Source organism: Apis mellifera, linkage group LG14, assembly GCF_003254395.2.
Source record: "Apis mellifera strain DH4 linkage group LG14, Amel_HAv3.1, whole genome shotgun sequence".
Taxonomy (NCBI): Eukaryota; Metazoa; Arthropoda; class Insecta; order Hymenoptera; family Apidae; genus Apis; species Apis mellifera.
The window spans coordinates 8,120,874-8,146,564 of NC_037651.1; the positions used below are offsets into that span (position 1 = coordinate 8,120,874).

Consider the following 25,691-nt stretch of genomic DNA (forward strand, 5'->3'; position numbering starts at 1 on the left):
AATTATTTGTAATTTTTTAAATTTTTATCTATATTTTATCTATATATTTTCAGTTTTTTTCATAATAGTTGAAATTAATGCTTCAAATAAATATTAAAAAATATGATAAAATATTATTTCTATTTCCTTTCTTTCAACTATATAAATATATCGATGTTATTCTTTCAAATCATGTATTGATGATATGTTGACAAGCAGTCAGCTGTTTCCGGTTTGCAAAAATACAGGTGACTCGATAGAAATCTGTGAAAATCCCGGCTAATTAATTTTAATTAAATAAGCGATAGTGGACAGACAGCATTGAAGTAAATAACGAGTGTGTGACGAAGCTTTAATGTACGGTATTTTTCTCTCTTTAATTTTATTTTCGTTTAACGGATAATGTTGAAGGAAGAGCTTGAATCAAGCACGAGAAATGGTGATAACTCGCACACGACTACACCGGACTCAGGAAGTAACGACGTGGCCAAAGAGTCGTATCAGAAGGTCGCGATAGAAGAAAGATTGGCAAGCAAAATGTTTTCATACGCTAGAAAAATCATTCGATTTTTCCTTGCGATTATCTTTACGACTCTAGCTGCTCTACATAGTTCGTAAGTTTTAGGTTATAACAACTTTTAAATATAAAATTTATCAATATTGAATACGATATTATTTTTTTATTATAACACGATTTTTTTGACATTATAACAAGTGTTCCATAATTTAAAAATACAATTTTATAAGTAAAAATAAATTGTATTTGTTTTTAAATAATAAGATATTGTATGCATCATTATTACATATATTTTATTATACAACCATTATTTTGTTGCAGTTCTCCCAAAGTATCAAAACCTCCATTAGCTAAACCATTTTTTAATCAAAGCTCAGTTGTCTTAGATTTTTATAAGGGACATTTAGGAGCTATGATAGAAAGAGTTACAGAAGCAGATTTCAGTTTTGTTATGTATTATGCTCCATGGGATGCTGAAAGTCAAACTATACGACAAGAATTTGAAATGGTTGCTCAATATTATCATTCACAGGTATTAAATACAATTAAATCTATAATTGCTTGTTAGATTATAAAATATTTTATATTAGATAATGAAATTATCTAAAATAATATATTTTTATAAATTTGTAGATTTTTTTTGCTGCCATTAATTGTTGGCATCCGAGCTCAGAATGTAGAGCTCAATATAATAAAATACAAAGTTATCCAGTATTAATGCTTTATCCTTCAAGAGATTCTGGTATAGAATATAGAGGTATACGTACATGGCCATACATGATAAAATTTCTTAATACAATTATGAATCCTATTGTTAGAGTAACAGATAAAGAACAATTAATGAATTTACGTGTTAATTATGATGTAAGTATAAATAAATAATTTATATTTTAAATTGCAGGATAAATTTTTATTTATACACAATAGAATTATTTCTTATGATTACAGGCTGTAGTAGTAGGATATTTTAATTTTACTCGATTAGATAAAACTCCAGGTTATAAAGAATTTTATAAAGCTGCTCTACGAACATTAGAAGAGGATCCTAATAGAGAATTGGTTTTTGCCATTGTTACTAATGCATTATCTAGTGAAATAGATTATAATATTTATAAATTTCCATCTGCAAATCTATTCATGTGGAGTGATTCTTTAGTAAGTAAATGAGAAAAATTTTTATATTTGTATAATGGTAAACATATTGGATACATAAAGCAAAAACATTTGCATATATAGCACAATTAAATGAGTTTGAGAATTCAAATGTGTAGAGGTATCCAGAAAATTCTGAATGGACTTCCGAAAACATATTAAATTGGATAAGCAGTTCTATTCATCAACCAGTTCTGTGGCTGCAACCTCCTGGAGTAAAAGCACTAACATTAGCACCATATTTGAGAGAAGGACCTGTACTTTTTCTCTTCACACCTCGTAATCCTTTGCATCCTGAAAATTATAATTATAATCTGGTGCGTAAAATTTCAAAGCCAATTGTGGAATTTGAAAGATATGAAATAAGAATTAAATTGATTCTCTAGATCAGAGAAATTGGACTGCAGTATTATAATTGCGCAGATAATGTCTTAGCTAAAGAGATAATTGAACGTCTTAGTTTTAAACGTCGCGTTGCTATTGCAAAACATTTGGAGCGAAATAATCAATGTGCAAAATATTTGAAAGAAATGAAAAATCAAACAAATGAATCCATCAACAATATTTCAATTCAAAAATGGATTAATGATAGTTGTTGTGTTAATGTCATAATGAATAAATGTTTTTTGTGTAAAAAGAATATATTAGATAATGCAGAAATGGAAACATCTATTTGTAAACTTACTTCTAAAAAACTTAATCATGTTTGTAAAAGTTCAGATATTTTTAAATTTTTAGTTATGCAAAATTTACAGCAAAAACGTGAAATTTGTTGTAATGAAGATCATATAACAATAAAATATGAAGAAAGATTTAAAACCAAAAGGTAGTTTTATTAAAATTTTTATTGAAATTATTTTTTGATTAATATTGATTAATATTTGATTATCATTTATTTTTGTAGTCAAAAGTACAAAATATCGGCATTTATTACAAAAGAAGAGGACATACAGTCTGCAGATGCAATAAAAGAAGCACATTTAAAATTCAATTGTAAAAGATGGATAACAGGAAACAAATATCATCAACCTATATTTCCGCGAGATAAACTTGAACATCCGAATATAAATTTAACTAAATCAGTATGTAAAACTAATAAAACATTAACACTAATTGCAATTGATAGTTTACATTATTATTATTTCGCGGAAGCTCTTGGCATAGATCTTTTAAAAAAGAAGGATAAAACTGCTATTGTTATATTAGATGTTGCTGTAAGTATTTGAATATATTTTTATATTAGATATATTATTAATTCTTAAATATATTAATTCAAAATTTTTTTTTAGCATGAAAGTCAATATGTCATGCAGGAGGATTTTAGTCGATATACACTTATACAATTTATAAATAATTATACTCAAGGTTTTTTACAACGTACATTACGTTCTAATAATTCAAGACGTTTTGTCCAAAAGTTTAAGTCCAAAGTTAATTGTAAAACAAAAGATGCACAAAATGTGTGCATACCAGAATTAACAACTGAAACTTTTCTTAATACTATTTTAGATTCAACAAAGGTAAAATTGGAAAGAAAAATACAAATTTATTATGAAGTTAAAGAATAATATTATAAATTGATTTTTCAGGATGTGGTTGTAATGTACCATTCTCCTTATTGTGCATTTTGTAGTGCAATATTTTATGTATACTTGACAGTAGCTCATTATTTACATAAAATGGATCATCTTTTATTCGTAAGGGTAGATGGTGATAATAATGATTTACCATGGGAATATAACATGAATCGATTCCCGTCTATTCTTTTCTTTCCTGCTAAAAGGTAATTATAATTGTTATAATATTCATAATTATATTCCATAACAGTTTTCTTATCTTATTCATTTTAGAAAAGAGGATAGTACAGTATATCCGTTTTCTCTGCCAATTACTATTCCGAATCTTATAAATTTTATCTTAGCAAATTTGGACGGAGATTCGCATATTGAAGCGCTTGTAAATATTTGTCAATCTGGAGCCGCTGGTGTGATTCCAGATGCTTGTATCGCTCGAACTCGTTGGCTGTGTTTAGATATTATTCAACAACTACTTCGAGATTATCGAAAATTAATAAGGCATATTAGTCTATTAGGGAGAATAAGTGTTAGAAATAAAAAAAAAATTATTTTATTAAAATTGGCTCACATTAAAGATATACATTTAATATTAGGTTCTACTATTGATCTCAAAGAGGAGCAACATAAAGTAAAACTAATTAGAAAAAAATATAGAAAATATTATAAAAATATTAGATCATTTGAATTAGATAGCAAAATAAATAGTACTAATAGTCAAGTAGAAAATCTTTTTCAAGAACAAAATGTTTTTGAAAAAAATATTAAAAACGAATTGTGATATCGATTTACAAATAGATATATTACAATGAATATTATTTTATTTAAATTCTTTTATGACATTGTACTAAATGTACAATACATACCTCAGAAATCATTTTATTTCACAAATGTAAAATATATTCAGTTGAATTATATATATCATATACAAATAAGCATCATAATTTATAAAAAAATATTCTGTAATATATATTTACAAAAATAACAAAAATATTTAAATGACTTTAATACAAGACATTCCCTATCAAATGGTGCAAAAAAATTATAACATCATATACAATTTTTATCTTGTAAAAAATGTACATTCATAATTTTTTATTTAAATTTTTATAACAATTTTGCAAGAAAAAAATATTTATACCTGCTATTCAAGTAAAGATAGTAAGTCATTGATAAGACTATTTTTTTTCAATGCATCATGGTTCTATAGAGGGAGTGTACATACATTAGAATTACTCATCTTTAATTAATATTCATGATGTTTAATACTGCAACTGAGAAATAAAAGTAGTACTACTAGAAATGTAAAAAAGAAGAAAAAAGAAAAAAAAGAAATGATACATGCTAACTTAACATGTAAACTTTATTTTTAAAATTTATTTTTTAAACTATAAGATTTAGAAAAAATTAAATTAAGTTTTAGCTCTCTAAAGTATATGTTTAAAAATGTTTAAAAATGTGAAAAAGAAAGAGAGAAAGGAAGAAAAAATAATTTAATTCTTTATCTGATATATGTGATTTGCTCATACATTTAGCAAAAATGTGTGTTGTACATTCGTGTAAATATTGTTATATGCAATAATAATAATAAAAGTATATGTTAATATATATATAAAGATATAAATTAATTTAAAAAAAATAGAAAAATTGATTGTTTTTTAAAATTGTAATCATTTAGAAAATTTTATTATATTTTTACATTATATTTATCAAAATGAATTCGTAACATAAAACTTAGAATCTATTGATTGCCGTATCACAACCTTATATGTACGAAGATCGGATTAGAGATGTGATAAAATAGCGTGGGCCGAAAGTGGTCGATGGATCGCGTAATCTTGCGTTAGTCATTCTCCCCGTTTGCCTGATTTATTTATGGGTTGGGCTACTTATTCGATGTAATGAAATTCCTAGTAAAATGACACGTGATAAGAAACTCGTTTCTTCTATCGATTTAATTACTGATCTTTGATCAATGACAGTATATGGCATTGAATGAATTGTCAATTATTTCCACTATATGACATAAATAAAGTAATCTAACTTCGATTAAATTTTTTATTAATGATGTAATATCTCTTTTGAAAATTAATTTTTGAATTCTTTATAAAAAAAAAACAAGAAAATAAATACATAAATATTATATTATAACAATTTTATTAGATCATTTATCATTTTTAGTTTTGATTATAACCATTCTTAATTATTTATATTATTATATATTATATATTTCTGTATTAAAAATTTACAATCTTACAATTTTTTACAAAGTGCATAAAAAACAATAAAAAAAATATTTGTTGCATAAAAAATATAAAAACAATCTAAAAATTGGAATGAATATTAATTGTTAAGATAAAAAGTTAAAATAATGCCAAAAAAATAATAGAATTAATGAATTATATAATATAAACAATAATAATTATATATTTATACTTTTTCTTTATATATTAATTATAATTTAAAAAAATTTAAATTATAAACTGCCATATAAAAATCAAATGGTCCAAACGAAAAAAACAGAAGATGGCGTAGCATTTGATTGTGAACCTGATTCTTCACTAATCTTGAAGATAGAAGTGATAGTCAACGCCTCCTAGTGAGCAGGATTGTAAAAAGGAAGTTGAAGAAACATTCATTTCTTTATAGTCTCCACTCTATATACAAATATAACTGTATGACCGTGTGTACTGTGCCGCTGACAATGAGCCGCGGCGGTGACTGTGATAAGTGATCGCGTACCCTTCCTCGTCGCTAAACGCGTAGTGGCAGTGGAGAAAGATAGTACGTCGACCAAGAAAAGAGTCTACCTCTTGATGACTCGCGCTTTACGCAAGGCGCAACGTAGCCGGAGCTCACAATTATGTTCGATGTACCGCCCAAGTTCTACGAGCTGTGTCGCCTTTGTTTATCGTCGGACGGTGTCAAATTGTCCATATTCGAAGAGGAAGGCGCCCAGCGAAACTTTGCCGATAAGATATTAACGTGCCTCTCGATTACGGTGAGTCTCGTCAGGAGTTTTCACCGGGTCCTCGTGCCGAGACGAAGATAAATCAGACGCGACCATCTGTGGTTCTCTGAATGTGAATGTGTCTCCCTCTCTTTTACACGCAATCCTATCTCTCTTTCTTCGTCTCGCTTTCGTTTGTCTCTGTCTATATCATCTTCTATCTCTATTTCTCTTACTATCTCAAGAGTGCGTGTATGTGTGCGCGTGCCACGGGAGAAAGTTTGGCAAGAGATGTGTCCGCGAGATAAGCCGACTCACGGGGGATTTAAAATGGCAGTGATAAGCTGTACTCCTCGCTTGTACAGACCTCACGGAGAGGGGAGCAGCTCCTTATTTAGACGGCCTGTTATCAGGTTTCACACGCGGATTCCACGAGTCGCTGTCACATTTGACTATATTATATATATTTCTCTTTTCTCTTTATAATTTATTATTTGTTCTCATAGACGGTACACTCTCTTCTTTGAAAGAAAGCTCTGCTTCCGTCCAACCTACTTAAAAAAATTATTCGTTTTTAATATTATTTATCTCAAATTTTTATTTTGAGAGATTAGAATGAATTCTGCATTTCTCTATTTTTCTTATTTACATTATAAAGAAGTCTATCTTTATTTTAATAGTAGCAATCAAGTTTAAATAATTGATAAGAAAATATAATTTAACATATAATAATAATATTGCATTTCATTGTCAATGTTATGGTTTTTGTTTAAGAAATATCTATAATAATAAACAAATATAATATAAAGTTATTTCAATAAAATTAATATTATAAGTGTATAAAAATTATGTATTAAATAATTGAAAATGCAATGATATAATTACATTTTATTCAGGTAAAAGATGGGGATTCTTTACCACCAATCATTTGTCACCGGTGTGTGTATAAATTGGATGTACTGCACAACTTCCGTGAAGTGTCACACAAATCTGATGTCATACTCAAACAGTACCTGGATTATGCCAAGCAGTTATCATCACATGATGATCAGGTAATCATTAAATATTTTTTTCAAATGCAATGAAAAAAGATATATTAGAATTTGTTGACGTAGGTCATCATACAATATGAATCATATCATTTTCTGGTTAAAGAGCTAGAATTAATTTAACACAGTAACATCAATGATCAGTCATTTCATTCTAAGTAATGATGCAATTGAAAATGTGCAACATGTGATTGTAGATAAGAATGTGCTTCAATACATGTATATTCCATATATTCTAAACACATGTTTAATACATACAGGATGATATTTATTTGCTTCTCTGCCCTGATATATCAGTAATTATATAAGATACTTCAAGGTTTCTTTTAATGCAGCCAACTTTGACCTTATCAATTTGATAATGATTACAGAATAGAAAAAAAATGCGCATAACTAATTATTTTCTTATGAATATATTCTAAACAGGTACAAGGTACAAATATCAAAATATTATATATAATCTTTTATGATAATTTATACAAATATCAATGAATGTTTATTTATTAGAATGTTAATAAAAATTAAATTTAAATGTAATTTTTTTTTCTGTTAGTTTACTGATTTATATTTATTTTTGAAAATTTTATATTTTTTATTTTATTTTATACTTATATATTTTATTTTAAACTTACAGTGATTTGTTTTGTTTTAGAAAAAATCTTTCTCCACTGCCAAAGTAGCAGGATTAAGTCCGCTACAGTCATTTCTCCAATTGAACAAAACATTGTTCAATGAGGAGCCTAACTCTCCGGCCAGCATTAATCAAAACGTTATACCTCAGACTCAAACACATCATTTGGAGTTGTGTACCAATGACATGCCTGAGCATGATAACATTAAGTGTGAACCAGAAGATGATACATGTTCAAATAGTTCTGATCCAGATAGATTAGAAATAGAAGATCGCGATGAGCAGGATACTGAGGGGGAAGAAAATGGTTATGATATGACCATTAATAAGAGAATGAAAGTAGAAACAAATTATGAGGAATCAAAAACAAGTACCCCCAATCATAGTCCAGTGAATAGAATGGATACACCAGAAAGCAATTGTTCAGACACAAATATTGACCAGGAAACAACAAAGTTATGGCAAGCATTAGCAAAGTAAGTATAAAATTTTCTATATATTTTTTTTACATTTAAAAATTTTCCAAAAAAAATTTATTGAATATAATATTAATAAAATAAACAGTAAATAGTTATTAATAGTCATATATTATTGTGTTTATTTATTAATAGTCATATATTTTTCTGTTTGTATTTATTTATACAATTTCAATCTTTAAATAGATTTTTATTGTTAATTTATATTATTTTTTTATAAAATTAGTTAAATGATTAGTGATATAATTTTATTTATTTAATATATATAAAACAAATTTTAATTCTTAAAACAATTTCTTTGTAATAAATCATTTCTTCTAAAGATAACATTTATTGATTAGCTATATAACATATAACATAACATATATTTGATTAGCTATAAGATTTATATTGCTTTTTGTATTTTTATTATTATATGTATATTACTTGAATATAATGTTTGTTTTCATTTTTCATGTAGCAATAGGAGTTTAGAGATTACCAGGACAAATGGTGACAAATTAAATAATGGATTCACTGGCGAAGCAACTAATTTGTTGCGTTCTTTAATCAACAATAGGCAAATTGGTATTACTGCAATTGATTCTGACAGAATATCACCACAAATTAGGTTTTACAGAGATACTCAAGGAACAACAATTGAACGCACTATACCCGACTGTTCTCTACTCGGCAACCGTACTAATGTGTCGTGTATAGAAAATAAGGTTTGTATATTTTAAAATAATATTTGAATTGAAATCTTTATCAGTATTTGATGAGATGAGGGCATTTTAAAATATCATTAGGAATTTCTCTGAATTCCCCTTTAGGATTTTCTAAATGTATTTGAGATAAATCACAATTGAATATTAATAAAATAATATAATGTTAATATAGAAACAGTAGTAAAAATTGACTCTTTTTTCGAAGTTGTATCTTCCAAACAAAATTCTGAGATTTATGGAAAAACGGAAAATCTGTACTCTCTTTTATGTTCATACTCCTTTGACCCTGATCTTCGTGCAAATAAAAGTTCTTCCATGGAAAGTCCTTGCAGTTTGTTCAAAGCAAATACCAGAAAAGAACTGCAGGTATAGAAAAGAAGACAGGTCAGGTGACCCTTAGGTGTCAAGGGATCCCTTTGGGACTATTCAAGTCCCATCTGCTTGCAGGTAAGAGAAACGTGGTAGGCCTTGTAGATAATAGATAACTGAGAAGTTCTTTGTGATAGCTATAAGCATTAAGTCCACCATGTCAACCCGCTGTTAACAGATGTTCAGATAAGTTAGGTTTCTATAGATTTTTAAACGTGTATTGTTCCGCGTGAGGAATTCTCCAATTTCTTCTATAATAAAAAATAGGATTTTACTATTCTTTGTACTATTTTTTATTCTGTTAGCTTTTTATCTTAATAATATATACTTACAAAGAATTAGCTCTTCAACAAATTATCCGTTTTTTAAAAGAATTTTTAGCTATTAATATTTTTTGTAATTGAATAAAAATCGCTGTTGAAATAATTACAGAATGGATTTAAATGTAACAATAATAAAGATACAATGGTTTTTTAAATTATTTAGGGTACGTCTGTGGACAGTAATCCGTCTAGCCCTGCCAGTGTTGGTCGAAAGGAAACCAAGGGTCGTAGAAAACAAAGTTATCCTAGCAAAGCTCCCATGAGTCCAGATGTCGTTAATTATCAACATGAATCTAATGAAGAACAAGCACAAGATTTTACAACATGGTCAAATAAAATGAAGGGGAAGGTACGATCGGTGTTACGAAACCTATGACGTCAAAATAAAACGTTACGTTTGATCTTGCCATCATAGGTAGAGGACCAAAAACAACAATTTGATCAACATAGTGGTAACATAGCGAAAAAGGTTGATATGTCTTGCACAAATTGCGGCACTATGACTACAACTATTTGGAGAAGAAATATGAAGGGAGAAATGGTTTGTAATGCTTGCGGACTTTATTACAAACTTCATGGAGTAAATCGTCCAGTTACCATGCGAAGGGATACGATACACACGCGTAGACGTAGACCTAAAGGTGAAAAACCAACAAGGCATAGAAGTAAGTTTTATATCTATTTCATAATTTAAACATTAAAACATTTAAATATTTTGATTTTTTTGTTATTTTTACATCATAAAATTGAAATTTTTTTTTTTTTTTTTCAGAAAAAGGTGATTCAATTCTGGTACCACAATCGGAACAGATGGATGCAGAAAGTGCAGACATGTTAGCAGCCCTTCGGCGACAAATTCAGCCTCATTTAATGATGGCAGCCTTAACACCACCACGTATACCTGGTGCTCATCCACCAGCTCCTACCGCTCAACTTAATTATTCTCTTCCTTTACCTAGTTACATGATGCATGTAAGTAAATAAGAATGTTGATTGATGTTATTTTGTTATTATGAATTTGTAAATAATAATAATTTTTAATATTCATATATAATAGCATGTGAAAGCAGAAGGACGAGAACAATGTCATTTATCTACGGACATAGAAGAAACAGAAGAAGGAGATGCAGAGAACGTCTCGGATGTACCATTAAACTTAGTTGCGACGTCATTATCCGAAGAAGCACACTGAAATCATTTTGACCAGCTTTAGAACGACGTTGCTATAGGTATATATATACATATATATATATATACATAACAAAGAATCTCTAGACAGAACAGTCTGTCCGGTGATACACAGGGTGTAAAAGACGAGATTATTCTCCTTCTCTTTTCTGCCTCTGTCGTCCATGATCCTCTTTTTGGACTCTCCTTTTTTCTCTTTTTCTCTTTTCCACGGTCTTGAGAATTTTGAGATGGTAGAATATTGGGATGTGTATTTATCCCTTGAGCTACCAAGCCCGTGGTGCAGAGCGCACGAAGGAACGATGATATTAAATACGCAGTATTAATTACGTGGTTATTCAAAATATGTACATATATATACACGAATACGAAGAATATTTTTATACAAAATTTTCTACGCTTGCAGCTATAGAGAGCGACGGGCGATCGTTGTACATACACGCGCAAATTGTTCTTTCGGTGTCGCACGTATTTTACGCATTAAAAAGGAATGGTGGTCGTTGTCTGTTTTCTTAGTGATATAAGAAAGTCAATCACCAGTGAAAGTTTTTAGAACGGTGCTAGATTACTGTTCGGAAAGGCTTAGAAATAAAGAAAAAACAAAAAAAAAAAAAATGATTTGTCGCTAAAAGATTAGTGAACAAAATTTAACCGTTTTGTTCCACGGGCTTTTAGCTGTCAGTGATGTTACAATTGCAAATAATCTTGTTTTGCGTAATATTTAAATTAAAAAACGTCCCAACCGAACTTAACTAGTGAATAAAATCTATTTTTTAATTGATTTTAATGACGAATGAAAACTTATTATTTGCTTAATTAAAACTGGAAAAAAGGAAAATATTAATGGAACTTAACAGAAAACGGTTGCACGATGTGACAAATGTTTATTAAAAAAATATATATATATCATAGAAAAAGTTAGAATCATAAACGGAAGATAATATGTTCTCGGTAATTTGAGCTTTGTCAAATTACATTTTTACTAGTATAATTTTTAAACATCATACTCTAGTGGCCTTTCAACAATTTGTCTCCTTTCTCTTCCCTTTTTAGCTCTTATCGCAGTAAAAAGTGCAGATAATTTACTTACAGATACAATTTTAATTTATGATATAGATTACTTTTTTACGTGAGCACGAGACTGCCGGTATAAACACATTTAAATACTCTTTCTATCGTTTATGTATTTCGTTTTCCCTTCCCTTTTTTTTTTTTTTCTATGTGTTGAAAGCTATTTGATTGTTCATACAGTCATCAATAATTTGTACTTAATAGACAAAGCAGCACACCACCATATAAGCTAAGACCCCGAAAGCAATAAAAAACGCGATGGTACGTAGGATAGATTGTCGTCATACAATACTCGTTTGCGTGCTCTCTCGACGACAATTTAAACATACAAGAATTTCAGGAACTAATATTTAGATAACATTCATTTATATGCCGGACGTTAAAAATAACAAATTTTATTGCTCCATAATTGCTGTAGATACATTCATATAATCTCTTTTTAAATTTCTTCCTTAACTCTATTCATTCATTTATTTTATTTCTTTTTTATATTATTTAAAAAAAAAAGAAAAGAAAAGAAGAAAATTAGAAATACTTTGGTGTAGATAAACAAAATTACTCGTTTCTTTCTAAGGGTTATCACTGATCTCTTTTTTCCAGAATGTACAGATCACACATTAATAAACAGGTATTAAGCAATCCTAAATACCACATAATACGATGGCCAGTGCATCTACTCATGTATCGTTATATCTAACATTATATACCTAAACAACTTTGCCAAAAATAGATTTAGTCTATGTAACATAGAATATAGTTAAGGGCATGCGATAAAAATTAACATTTTATCTTTCTCTTTTACAACTTCATATACAGCATTTACATATTTCTTCTTTATTTTTCTTTCTCTTCTTATAGCTTTTCTTATCAGTGATACCTCTTAGCATACCACTGTTTTATAGAACTTTTAAATTACACTTACAGTAATTAATGGAGCAACTTAGTTTTAGTCGTTATCAAAGGAGCCTTATAAACACACTCGTATAAATATATATACACGTGCGCGTACAAGCGCGATACACACATTTTACACTTTCACTCATACACATATATGCATAAATACATTCTTTCTTACACTTATATACGAGTATAAACGATACCATCGATCAATGCTATTCCTTATTTTCAATATTGTAATAAAAAAATATTTCTTTTACGCGTATTACAATTAATACATTAATATTATATTTGCATTTTCATTCAATATTTTTATCAATGAATAATAGAACGCATAACAAAAATAGCAAACAGTAACTATTTTCTAGCTATCGCAATCTGTTTTCATTTTAATAAATATGAATAGCATTGAATAAAATGGTATCTTTATCATTGATAACACCATTTATTTGAGAAAGAGGCATAAACTATGAAGAAGTTTTACATAATTGCGATCCAAATAACAGATTGCTTAACTTTTTTCTTGTACGTCGAAACGATCCTTCCATTTAGTACGTATTTGATATACTTCCTGTTTCCCAAACAGGTAACATATCTTTTAAATAAGTCTCGACAAATGACTATGTTTTATATTTAATTTACATTTACATGTATAACAAATTTGTAAATATTCAAAATTTAATTGTCTTTTTTCCAGATATATTAATATGCATAATTTTAACTCGTGACTATGTATAGTTAAAAAAAATATTCTGTTTTAAGTAAAAATATACTTATTTAAAAGATACGTGATACACATTTAGGCTTAACATCTTAACTAGGGAATGAAATCGAGAATTAATCAATTGATAATAAAGTACACAGAACTTGACTTCTCTCAAGTCAAGATATATAGATTGCCAGTTTTTAAATTCTGTTGACAGAACATTGTAGAATACCATTTTTAAATGTACCATACGTGAAGAGAATGAACTTATTTATGAAATAACATTGATAAAAAAAAAAATGAAAGCAATGGACAGTTACTTCGTTAGGCATTTTTTTTTTTTTCTCTCAGTTATAAATATTTAGCTCGTGGTAGCTTGTTAAATAACAGAAAAGCATAACTATCCTTATATATTTTTTTTTAATTATTATTATTATTATAATTATTATAATTATTATTATTATTATTATTACCATCGTAGACGCGTAAGTAGAATTAGGTTTGAGCTCTCTACTAATTCTGAAACTAGAAGATATTTTTTATAATTATTAGAATCGAGAAATCGAGTATTGCTATTATATATATATATATATATAAATATATATAAATATTATTGATATCGATTTGATTTAAACGTTAACGATAAAAAATTTTTTTTTTTTTTAAATAAGATTTAGTTGCAAGACCGCCACTCGACAAAGTTCGTTTTTTTTTTAATAATAATGAACGAAGGAAAAAAAAAAGCTGAGGCTTCTTATAGATTTTTTTTTTTTTTATGTATCAGTATTCTACGCGTTTGACTTTAGCTGTTAAGAGTTTTAACCACACTACTTAAAGGAATCCCCGATGGCGAGATTTGTCTTACTTAATTATTAAATTATTTAGTTATCTTCCCTTTCGATTCCCTCCCATGCCCCATCACCCCTATTCCCCTTCCCTTCCCTTCCCCTTTCCCTCCCATCCCCTTCCCCTCCCTGTTTTGTACGTCTATTTTTACACAAACAATCCTTCCCTGAATATAATTATTTAAACTGTAATTTATTGTATTCACCGTTTTTTGCACCAACGTTTACGTAAGACATATTTTTTGGCAACGACTGGCTTAATTTATTGTTTCTTACATTATAAACTTTATATACGAGTTTCGCTCTTTTTTTTTTTCTTTTCTTTTCTTTTTTTTTTTTTTTTCTTTTCTTCTTTTTTTTGTAAAAAAAAAAAAAAAAAAAAAAAAAAGAGAAACAAAACAATACAAACATACGTTAGTTAGTAATGATCAGGCACTGCGTGGTATGGTCATTCCCTCCTTTTCTGCGAGACACACTCGGTTTTAAATGCGGTACGAGATGCGGACGGTCAATGCTTTAGGTGCCTTCACCTGGAGATTTCGTTGAATACAGATGCTCACGTGCACGCGAGTATAGATACATTTATTGTAACGAGAAAAATCGTTTCGTCACTCTCGATCCATCAGCTTTTCCTCTTCAGCTTGCGAAACGTGCCTCTACGAATTTATATTTCTTCGATTTTTAATCGCTTGTTAAAAACGGGTACAAAAAGAAAAAAGAGAGAGAGAGAGAGAGAAAGTAAACGGCGATTTTATAATTTAATTACCGGCGATGTAATCCCGGATATGTAATAATCGTGTACAATGGAGTGGAGTTAAAGCTATGGGTCGAAAGTAGACAAGGTCAGTTTCGAGGTGCTTCGTCATCACGAGCAAAATCTTCGTACGATAAGAAGAAGACTGTTTTTTTTTCTTCTTTTTTTTTTTTCTTTCTTTTTTTCTTTTCTTTTTTTTTTTTTTTAGAATCGTGGCTACGAAGCATCTCGTGTCCACGATGAACAAATGTATACGAAAGTCTCGAGGATAAGAAACAAACGAAAAAAAAAAAAAAAAAAAAAAACGAGACGAAGAATGCATAATTGTACATGACACAAAGAGAGAAGGGGTTTTCGCGGGATGATATGAGGAAAAAAAAAAAAAGTAATAATAATAATAATAAAAGAGGTAAAATCGTCGAATATATACCTCTACGATTTGAGTCGAGGAATAATTAATTATTAACTCGCAGCTTTGTTCCGTCCGTCTGCGCGACCGTGAATCTTTTGATTTCGCCGGGTTTCTCGGTAGAAATCCTAAGTCACATAAATACATAAATACACATACCCATTAAACGCGCGTTTATTACGCGTTTATACACACACATTATACACACGTGACGTACATTTACATTGTACGTAAACTTAATGAATAAGTGAAACGTACACACGAATTATATTGAACGGTGGAGAGACAAAAAAAAAAAAAGAAAAAACGATAACAGAGGCGTAAGTCGTAAAAACATTGTAAAAAGAGTTTAAAAAGGAAAAAAAAAAAAAAAAAAAAAAAAAAAGAAGAAAAAAGAGAAAAAAACATGGTAAAAACTGGAAGCGCCAAGACCCCTTCCCCAGTTCTTACACTGAGTATTAAATCTGTACTAATCGACTGAGTATTATTTTTATATCGAGCGTAATAATATTAATAAACGGATATAAATTAAAACGTGAGACACGGATTGGTGAGTTAATCGTACGTGAAGCCGAGAAAGAATTATTGTAAAGGCAGTGGATGATGAGTGGAGAGATGCGTTTTCTTTTTCTTTTCCTTTTTCTTTTTTCGATTCAACGAAAAACAAGTGATCGAAAGTAAAAGGAAAAAGAAAGAAAAAAAAAAAAGACGGTATAGAACGAAAAAAATAAAAATGTATCGCGATTTATTATTTTTAATAATTATTGTTCGAAGAATAAAAAGAAGAAAAGAAAAGAGGAAGAGAAAACGCATGCGACTGATAATTGTGAGTGCCCTGATTACAATATTTTGTATACAACCATATAATGCGAACCGAGCGAAGAAAGAAACAATTTCGAATGAAAGAAGCAACAAAGAGATAGGGAAAAAAAAGAGAAATAATTAATGTCGAAATATTCTAATGCACGATCTGATGAACCAGCGTTATGTATAAGAGCGTTGCGGAGCTCTGACAGGCCGGAAACTAACTTAAAACAAAAAAAAAAAAAAAAAAACTCGTTAGCATATTTATGCACTTATGTATGTTATTAAATACGCGATGATAAATAGCAATAGAGCGATACGAACGAAACACGATGACAAAAAAAAAAAGAAAAAAGATATAAAGAAGAAGATGAATTACTTTTGTATCCACGAATATTTACGATAATAAGTTAGTTCGGGCTAAGGCCAGCAGCTGTTGAGATTATTCATGGTTGTGTGTATCATTATAAGTATTTTGAATTGTTGAATAGTAATTAGTGTAAGCGGTGGCTTGAACGGGGCGACGTCCAGCGCCCACGAATGCTGCACCATGAAGAGACGTCGCGTCGTCCAAGTTCGGTCTCAAATATTTCAGAATTAAATCGAATATTTCTTCTCTTCGTTACTCGAACATTTACCTTTCGTACAATCGACCCGCTAAATTAACTTTGCCTGTGTTTTAATATATACATGTATACATATATATATATATTTTATATATATATACATGTATATAATATATATATATAATATATATATATATATTTTTTTCTTTTTTAGTATTGTATTTGTAACGAGTCGTATATCCCATATATGAAATTGTTGGGATGCTTTTTTAATTTATAATTTTAACGTGAAGCACATCGATAAGAGAAGAATCACCCATGACAGGTGTACCTTTAAATACTCCATTGATATTACGGGTGTAATTTTTCAAAGATATTTTGTATCTTTTTATGTATTATTTCTCTGATTCAAAAATTTCATCTATTCTCATTTTTATTTTTCTTTTTTTCAACGAGAATCTTTTAGAGAGAACTCTCTATTTTTTTCTTTTTTTTTATATCATGTAATAATAAGATACCTGTTAAACCTTTTCTAAACTATTTATTGAATTTCTATGTATTTGTTAAAAGTTCTTTTATAGACGACTTTTTTCTTTTACTTTTTTTTTTTTTCTTCTTTTACTTTTGAGACCATACTTTGTACACATGCACGTGATTCTGTCAACGATTCATCAATGAATCTTTAGGGGGAAAGGAAGATAGAAAAATAAAAAAAAAATAAAAAAAAAAAAACAGAGCGAGAATTGCGATTACTCGACGTCTCTTATTTTTTTGCGCCTACCGCCTAGCTAAGTCAAAAAAGTATTGTACGTACTGTGTTTGTTGTAAGCACGTTTGCTTTCTTTTTTTTTTAATTCTTTTTTTTACTCGATTTTCTAAATATATTAAAAATCAACGTTTGTTCTTAATTCTCTCCTTTTACTTTTCGTCTCTTTTTATCACGTGTAAAATCGTCTGTTTTGCGCAAACATGTCGATACAACAGACACAGAAGATCGCTGGGCAAAGGACCAAAATGTACAACTGCGTTTGCCCTTTCTTACGGTTGGTACGATTCGTTTTTATAAACGTATAAAACGAGATCGAAGCTGTAATTGTATCGAAGGATTTTTAAGCAATGTTGACAGATTATTTTGGGGGGCATCTTATTGCAAGGGCATTGTTGTGATACCACAGATGCAGCTTCATTGAAACTTAAATAAAAAAGTAATGCGTTAATGATTTGTTACGATCAATGTTTACTACCATTGGATGCGTGTGTTTGATACTGTACATGAGGAATATAATTTTTTTATATAAAAATCTATTCGGGAATGAAACACTAAAACGAGTCGATATCTTTTTATTGAAATAATGTCATTTTACATTATTTTCCATTTTTCACATTTTAAAATGTGGAATAACATTGCATTAAAAATTTTTGTACTTTCTTTTGCTTTAGATAAAATGAGCAATTTTAACTGTTTTTTATCTTTTTTCTCTCTTATTCTCTTCATACAAATTATCACGAGTTTAAATTTGAAATTATTCGGACATTGAACAACGTGAGTCATTTTATACCTGATATAATGAAATTATTTATAAAACCTACAAATATTTTTATAAAATGTATAAACAAATTAAAATGAAATTTGGATATTTAATGAAAAAAATATTGTTAATGGATAATTTTTATTTATTTTTTTTTTTTTGTTTGTATTTTTAATCTTTATTGCTATTTATTTAAATTATGAAATTATAATCATTTATTTAAAAGATTATTACTAAATTAATGGAAATAATATATTTTATTTATTATATTTATGTATTATGAAAAAAAAGATTTTGTATGAAAAAAACTTGAAGTTGATGCACGTAGTAAGAAATTTTATTTACGTCATTTCCTACCATATTGCGCCTTGAATTCATTCTTCCGTTACTCGCCATCTTGTCTTTGATGTGCGCGGATGTCTAGTGCTTGATCTAAAACTGATTTTTCGTATTGAAGTGCTATTTTTATTATTTCTGAAGATTAAGAAAAATTCAAGAAAATGAGTTACGGCAGACCACCGCCTCGTATTGATGGGATGGTTTCCCTAAAAGTGGATAATCTCACGTATAGAACGACGCCGGAGGATTTGAGACGCGTGTTCGAAAGATGTGGTGAGGTCGGCGACATTTACATCCCTAGAGATCGCTTTACTCGAGAAAGTCGTGGATTTGCATTCGTCAGGTACATTAAAAAATAAGTTTTTTTTTCATATTTATCAATCTTAGTTACATTTTGCTTGTGAGAATATATATGACGTCATTGTAATATTTAGACAATGAAGTAGATAGTAATAAACATCACAATGTATATTATCCAATTAATTATTTACTCTTCATAAGTCGAAAATAACATTTTTAATATTGTGAATCTTTATTTTAGATTCTATGATAAACGCGATGCAGAAGATGCATTAGATGCTATGGATGGAAGATTGTTAGATGGTAGGGAACTTAGAGTTCAAATGGCACGATATGGACGACCAACTTCACCACATCGAAGTCGTGGTAGTCGTCGACGAGGAAGGTGATTATTATTTTATATTATATATAAAATACTTTGCATTATGTATATTTTAAAGTGAAATAACTTTATTAACGATATTATTTCTAGATCACGTAGCAGGAGCAGAGATCGAAGACGCTCACGTTCTAGATCACGTAGTAGATCAAGAAGTCGTGATAGAGATCGTAGGCGTTCATACAGTCGCAGTCGTAGCCGTTCGCGTTCTGACAGTAAAAGCTCGCGTGGAAAGTCTCGCTCTCGTAGCAAGTCTCCAGATAGACAAAAAGATAGTCGTTCCAAATCAAGGTAAATTTTATATTTATAGATTAAATTTTTAATAGTGTAGGTTTTGTGATAGAAAATAAATATTCATAAATAATTTTATCTTTACAGGGACTGAAGTTGAACCATATACAAGTACAACTATGAACAGATGCACGCGCCGCAAGTGCAGAATAATCGTTTCTTGAGAACAAAAAAGGTATTCTATTACCCTCTATATCTAGAGCAACACTGTCGCACGTTCACATTTTTTCTGTCACTTACATATTAATTATGACAACGCACTTCTTGGGTGAAAAAGATAAAACCCAAAAACTAATTTTAATGTAATGTATCTAGACTGTTAGTTTATTGGACTCGCGAAGATTTTCATTTGCAAGTTTTCATAATTATTCTTACTCTGTTAAGTGATATATTGTCTCAAGCAGTGCTTATTCCTGATCAGAAGAAAGTAAATGTGTTTTTCTGTTTTCGCGTGTATGGACGTTGTTATAGCGACCGAAACAGCTTGTTTTGATCAATGAATTAAAGTTTGTTATAATATGCTCTAGCACTTATATGAATGATCTTTCTGAATTCTGCTCTTAAAGGTAAACTTGAATTTTGGATAAATAGAGCAGACAATATTCGAATTTACACTTTATAAATAAATAAAAAGAATTGTTATTAGTTTGATCATATGATATTTTTATCTTATATTGAAATATAGTGTGCACAATTTTTAGTATGTCTCGATATAAGTGGATTAAAAACAATAACATTTCATTTTTTCCCTTCCACTTCTTGAGTCATTATGAATATTTTTAACTACATAGTATAATTAAGTAATAATTAGAAACCAACTGTTTCGATAAAATATCAATTGTGAAATCGTTTTCTGTTATTTTGAAATTGTTTGAATCAAGCAAGGTGGATTAAATTATTCCTGGAAATACATGAGGGTGTTAATATGGTAATTAGCAGGTAATGTAAACTGTATGTGGTCGACTTGAGTCCGACTTCTGTATAAATTTTAAGCTAATATCTTTAAAAGAATTTTGAGTTCTTAGTTTTCTATTATTTATAATTATCTAACTCTCGATTGATAAATCAATATTACGACATAATCTAAAAAAAAGAGAGAGAGAGAGAGAGAAACAAGAAAAATTAAAATCGCGATATATATATATATATAGATTGTAGACATAAGTTCTGCGTTTCTGTAACAGTATACAGATTTATTTATGTAAGTTTGCCATTTATAATAAAGTGTAATAAAATGCAGAAGACGGAACTATTCACATAGTTTTAGACAGTGTTTAAATACTACACATATAGATGTAGATAATACTGTCAAAAAAATAATTTCAATTGTTAAATTTTATATTATTTATCTATGAAAAAATTTAAATATCATAATTTTGTATTTTCGACTATCTAGTACAACAAAACTAAAAACATAATGTCCCTAATCGAGATATAAATTTGATAATATAGTAATCAAAAAGATATATTCTATATATTTTTCAAAAATATTCTATATATTTTTTTATTACTGTATTTTATCATTTATTTCTAAATATTATTTCCTCAAATTTTGTATAAGATAACATTAATCGTAGATAACTAATCTTAGGTAAACTAAATTTTAGTATTTAAAATTGGCTTTATTGTTATTAATATTATAATTAATCGATCGTCAAACATCTTTCAACAAAAGATAAAAAGATAAAAATCCTCACACACGGATGTAACACGTTTATTCCTTATAACTAAGTTGTAATTTTATGGTGCCACAGGCGGTGGAAAGGAGTGGCGTGGCGAGTGTAGCTGATGATGGGGTAGCTGAGAGTAAGCAGTAAGCCGAGTAGCAGGGCTGTAAGCAGTTTGCAGTAGCGAGCGGTTGGTGGTCTGGTGAAAGCAGGTTCGCGCGAGTCGATCAGGGCGAGAAAAAGAGAGAAAGTGTGTGAGCGAAAGCTGTCTCTCTCTGTGGGGGGTCGGCGTGCAGAAATTGCAGAGGGTACAGTCTCGAGAATGCAGACAAATTTGCAGAGAGCACAACGAAAAGCCACACACAGTTGCTGGTCTTGACCACCGTCCGGTTTGCAGGTAGCACGTGAACATCACCAGACCTCGCGAGCGACGACTCGACATTTCAACTTTTATGTCTACCAATTGTTTCGCGTATTTCTTAAAAGAGATTTTTGGCAATGTTGGTTTATTCGAAATCAACTATATATTATTTTATTCCCAACTATATAGATTTGATTCGTAAGTTACGAATTTGAATCGTAAATTAAATATTTTACAAATTAATCAATATAATTGCAAAGTGATTTAATTTTATAGTTGCATTTTATAAATTTTTAAAAGTAATTTTTTTCAAAATAATTTAATATATGTAATAAATTTTTAAAACAAATTTTATTTTGATTTTCACTTTTTTTTTATTTTTTTTTATTTATTTATTTATTTTTTTTTTTTTTTTTGATGGTATTTTTTCTATACAATTTTCAATTAAAAACTTGTTAAATCCGTTTGTTTAATATATTTACAAAAGAGTCTTGCATCGCATATCGTTCTCGGTAAGATCTATAAAATTAATTTTTATATGATCATCGCTTGAAACACTTGCCGCCACATTTCAAATAATTGAAAGAGGTGAGGGAGGGAAATGGGAAAATTCTTTTGCTTTTCCTGTGTTTTTTTTTTCAGGTTTTTCAGGCACTCGTCATTAAAATAGTAAGTATTTTAGAGGTAAGACAATGTCACAGTTAATAAAAGATTTTTTTTTTAAGGAAAGAATGGAATCTTTGTAGAGAAATGAAGAGTTCAATCAATAAAGAATTCTTGTTGAAGAAATAGAACTTTTTATTTCTTATTTATATAAATAGATGATTATAAACCCTCTAAATATTCAAAAAAAGTCTTTTTAAAATGATATAAATCTATAATATTTAATAATTCTTCTAAATTATAATAATAACAACAAGAAATATTTTACATTTTTTTGACATCATTAAATAATTATTGACTAGATGTCAAATTTTTATCATTTATGTTAAAAAAAAAAATTATTCTAAAAAAATATCTTTTAGCACTATGCTAAAAATATTTAGATGGCTTTATATGATAGCTTATATGTAAAATTACGCTTATATTAAAGAAAAAAATTTTAACATTATGCTAAAAATATTTAAATGATTTTATGCGTAAAATTATGCGAAATGTGTTATAACGCACATTTCATTTAAATAGTCTTATGTTTTTAAATATTAAAGACATGCAATTTTATGATGTAAAAAAAAAAAAAATCACAGACTACTTGTCCTTATCCCTATTCTCTGTACTTTTCTTCAAAATATATGGCTTGCAATAGAGAGCACCTATGTATAATAAAAATGCTATGATATGTCCAGAAAAGTATACTTGTTTACAAAACTGTAAATTTTCTTTAAAATCTAATACTAAGAATTGTGTTCCTAAATATGCCATGCAAGTTGTTTTTTCATACCATCCTACTATATACCATAATTTTTTGGCCTAAAAAAAAAAAAGTAATATAGTGAACATCATGAATGTAAATTAATATATATAATTAAGAATAGATATTAAAAATGAAACTTACAATACTATTTTCTTTACTTTGTTGATAGAATTTTATAATTATATCTTCGGATAACAGAAAAAGAGGAATCTGACAGTTACAGAGAAAATAACCAGATGACCAACCATGCCAAATAGCAGAAAGTGTCAGAGTTGCAAAAGTTCGTAAACTTTTCAATGGAAATCGTTTATAAATGTAAACACCAAACCAATATTGAACACAACCATTCCATGCTTTCATAGCTGTTCTTGTTGAGTTACATTTTTCTAGTTTCCATACGTTCATATTATATACAGCATCAAAATTTAATTCTTCATTTTTCAATTTTTCAGGCATTTTAGATCTGTAATATTTAATTGATGTATTTTCGTTTCAAATTATAATATTATTATATTGAGAGAAAAAGCTATTCTTACAGTTCCTCTGTTGTTTTATAATCTTTAGGTCCTAGTCCTTGTATAGGAGTACATTTTAAAGGATATGCACCTAGTCCAGCCATTTGACAACCACATTCTGCTAGACCCATTCCAATATACATTCTTAATCGAAAAACTATAAATGTGGGATACATATAAAAGTGTCTATAAAGGAAAGATCGTTCTGCATATTCCTCAGTTAAAATGTACTGAAATATAAAATGGAACTTAAATATTCATAGTTCTATCTATATCTGTTAAAGCAAAGGCTGATATTACTCTGACAGGATACAAGTAATCCATTATAAAAAATAACACAATAAAACATGTAATTTGTTTAAGTTTGTAAAATGTGAGAGGCCATGGATCTACAATTTTAGAGAATGGTCTGTGTAGATGATCCCAATATGTTCTATACCGATAATATGGTCCTATAAAGAGAAATATACTATTTAAAATAACATGAAAATTAAATTACTTTTAACAATTAAAATATTATAAAATTACCAGTCAGAAGTCCCATATAGCCAAAACCATAATGAAAAACATCTAAAAATCCAATATTTTTCATTGCTTCAGAATTTATTCCTTGTATATCATCAACTGGTGCATTAATAGAATCATTTATTTCAAATGCTAATCCAGATAATTTTAATGTTAATATCATGAGTATTAGATTTGTATGACTTGGTGCTATTGGTAAACCAATATAATCTCCTAGTCGAGACAAAAAGAGTAAATAAAAAAATGAAAAATAAAAACTGACCAAATGACATTTCCTGTAAATACAAAAACATAAAAGAGATTAATATGTTAATATATTTTATTTTAAAAGTAATATATGAAAAAATATACATATATATATATATATATTATTATATTTATTATATTTATAGTCATGTATATTTATATCAAAATTTTTTAAAATTAAATTTAAACTATTTAATTAATAAATATATAATTAATGAATAAATGAATAAATTTTTTTTTGTTTTATTGCATTTTACTTGATAATATAATTAAATTAGAAGTTTATTATTCTTAAAAACATGTATTGATATTAATTTATTTTCGAGAGAATTAATTACTTATTAATCATTAATAATTTCTCATTGAAATTTAATCGTTACATAATGAGTTCTTTTTTTAAAATAGTTTATTAATTCTCTTGAGAGAATTAATAAATGAATGTTATGAAATGAATATTAATACATTTGGAATAATAAATTTTTAATTTATTTATAACAAAAATATAAAATTATATTATCGAATAAAATGTAATAAATAATATTAAATGTGATAATTTTTAATTGTTTTAAACATATATAATTTGGTAACATGAAGATCATTAAAGAATATCTATTAAAATAAAATATAAATAATACTTTTAAATTAATAAACAAATACATAAAAAGTTAAATAATATAATTCATACTTCGGCGAAAGCTTGGTTATGATAATCGCATTAATCAGAGTAAGCATGAAAGGATAAAGTATATAATTTCCAGAACAAATTGCCATCACTATAATACCAATAATTGTGCCGATCCATTTTTTTATATGTGGATCTTCAATTTTTCGATAATAAAATCCGATAAATACACAAAATAATAACAGCGAAACATAAACGATATCCGACCACATCTCGTAAGTTTTGCTGCAGAAACTCTACTACGTTCTATATCATTTCCGTTCCTTCAGTATGCATATATACTATATATTAAATTCGTGAACTTTGTATTGAACTTAATTTTATCATTATTATTATAGAAATTTATCATTATCAGTAGTTATTAATAGTAGTAGTTATATTTATATTTTTTTTTCCATAATTTACACTTTAAAGTATTTAATTATTCTATTCTATTTTTTTTTATTAATTATTGATATTTTATTGGTTTCTAGCGA

The 25,691-nt window shown here is 28.2% G+C and overlaps 4 protein-coding genes across 5 annotated transcripts; 3 read left to right on the top strand and 1 right to left on the bottom strand.

The window, feature by feature from the left end:
* The first annotated feature begins 62 nt into the window (after positions 1 to 62).
* On the top strand, positions 63 to 4,828 carry LOC410121 (thioredoxin domain-containing protein 11). The gene is made up of 10 exons (XM_393604.7): positions 63 to 593; positions 818 to 1,028; positions 1,130 to 1,360; positions 1,445 to 1,651; positions 1,768 to 1,965; positions 2,035 to 2,474; positions 2,553 to 2,862; positions 2,938 to 3,168; positions 3,238 to 3,431; positions 3,499 to 4,828. Exons 1-10 carry the CDS (start codon positions 382 to 384, stop codon positions 4,001 to 4,003), a joined length of 2,739 nt encoding a protein of 912 aa, XP_393604.4. The 5' UTR covers positions 63 to 381; the 3' UTR covers positions 4,004 to 4,828.
* An 864-nt stretch (positions 4,829 to 5,692) lies between these two features.
* LOC724420 (transcription factor stalky) lies at positions 5,693 to 17,685 on the top strand. The gene is made up of 8 exons (XM_001120276.5): positions 5,693 to 6,223; positions 7,069 to 7,224; positions 7,874 to 8,328; positions 8,789 to 9,035; positions 9,891 to 10,076; positions 10,143 to 10,392; positions 10,500 to 10,699; positions 10,785 to 17,685. The coding sequence occupies exons 1-8, from the start codon at positions 6,086 to 6,088 to the stop codon at positions 10,917 to 10,919; spliced, it is 1,767 nt and encodes a 588-aa protein (XP_001120276.2). The 5' UTR covers positions 5,693 to 6,085; the 3' UTR covers positions 10,920 to 17,685.
* A 1,186-nt stretch (positions 17,686 to 18,871) lies between these two features.
* On the top strand, positions 18,872 to 23,074 carry LOC409862 (serine/arginine-rich splicing factor 2). Of its 2 annotated transcripts, XR_003306035.1 has the most exons (5): positions 18,872 to 19,178; positions 19,377 to 19,520; positions 19,608 to 19,805; positions 19,893 to 19,980; positions 21,560 to 23,074. XR_003306035.1 is itself a non-coding variant. In XM_393352.7 (4 exons), exons 1-4 carry the CDS (start codon positions 18,997 to 18,999, stop codon positions 19,897 to 19,899), a joined length of 531 nt encoding a protein of 176 aa, XP_393352.2. In that variant the 5' UTR covers positions 18,873 to 18,996; the 3' UTR covers positions 19,900 to 21,054. The 2 variants fall into 2 exon arrangements, 1 of the variants encoding a protein (XP_393352.2); XM_393352.7 differs by lacking the exon at positions 21,560 to 23,074 and having other exon boundaries at positions 18,873 to 19,178; positions 19,893 to 21,054.
* LOC413305 (lysophospholipid acyltransferase 7) lies at positions 22,447 to 25,427 on the bottom strand. The gene is made up of 6 exons (XM_396750.6): positions 25,219 to 25,427; positions 24,291 to 24,562; positions 24,063 to 24,214; positions 23,784 to 23,992; positions 23,389 to 23,710; positions 22,447 to 23,303 (listed from the first exon to the last, which is right to left on the bottom strand). Exons 1-6 carry the CDS (start codon positions 25,425 to 25,427, stop codon positions 23,082 to 23,084), a joined length of 1,386 nt encoding a protein of 461 aa, XP_396750.5. The 3' UTR covers positions 22,447 to 23,081.
* Positions 25,428 to 25,691: the final 264 nt, after the last annotated feature.

Bases quoted from the DNA above. Each gene is read 5' to 3' on its own strand.
- LOC410121 (XM_393604.7), top strand. From the start codon at position 382: ATGTTGAAGGAAGAGCTTGAATCAAGCACGAGAAATGGTGATAACTCG. The intron at 1,029-1,129 runs GTATTAAATACA...ATAAATTTGTAG, and splicing joins CTCAATATTATCATTCACAG to ATTTTTTTTGCTGCCATTAA. The intron at 2,475-2,552 runs GTAGTTTTATTA...TTATTTTTGTAG, and splicing joins GAAAGATTTAAAACCAAAAG to TCAAAAGTACAAAATATCGG.
- LOC409862 (XM_393352.7), top strand. From the start codon at position 18,997: ATGAGTTACGGCAGACCACCGCCTCGTATTGATGGGATGGTTTCCCTA. The intron at 19,179-19,376 runs GTACATTAAAAA...TCTTTATTTTAG, and splicing joins CGTGGATTTGCATTCGTCAG to ATTCTATGATAAACGCGATG. The intron at 19,521-19,607 runs GTGATTATTATT...TATTATTTCTAG, and splicing joins GGTAGTCGTCGACGAGGAAG to ATCACGTAGCAGGAGCAGAG.
- LOC413305 (XM_396750.6), bottom strand. From the start codon at position 25,427: ATGTGGTCGGATATCGTTTATGTTTCGCTGTTATTATTTTGTGTATTT. The intron at 24,215-24,290 runs GTAATTTTATAA...TTCTCTTTATAG, and splicing joins CTATATGGGACTTCTGACTG to GACCATATTATCGGTATAGA. The intron at 23,993-24,062 runs GTAATATCAGCC...TTTATATTTCAG, and splicing joins ATTACTTGTATCCTGTCAGA to TACATTTTAACTGAGGAATA.
- LOC724420 (XM_001120276.5), top strand. From the start codon at position 6,086: ATGTTCGATGTACCGCCCAAGTTCTACGAGCTGTGTCGCCTTTGTTTA. The intron at 6,224-7,068 runs GTGAGTCTCGTC...CATTTTATTCAG, and splicing joins TAACGTGCCTCTCGATTACG to GTAAAAGATGGGGATTCTTT. The intron at 7,225-7,873 runs GTAATCATTAAA...GTTTTGTTTTAG, and splicing joins TATCATCACATGATGATCAG to AAAAAATCTTTCTCCACTGC.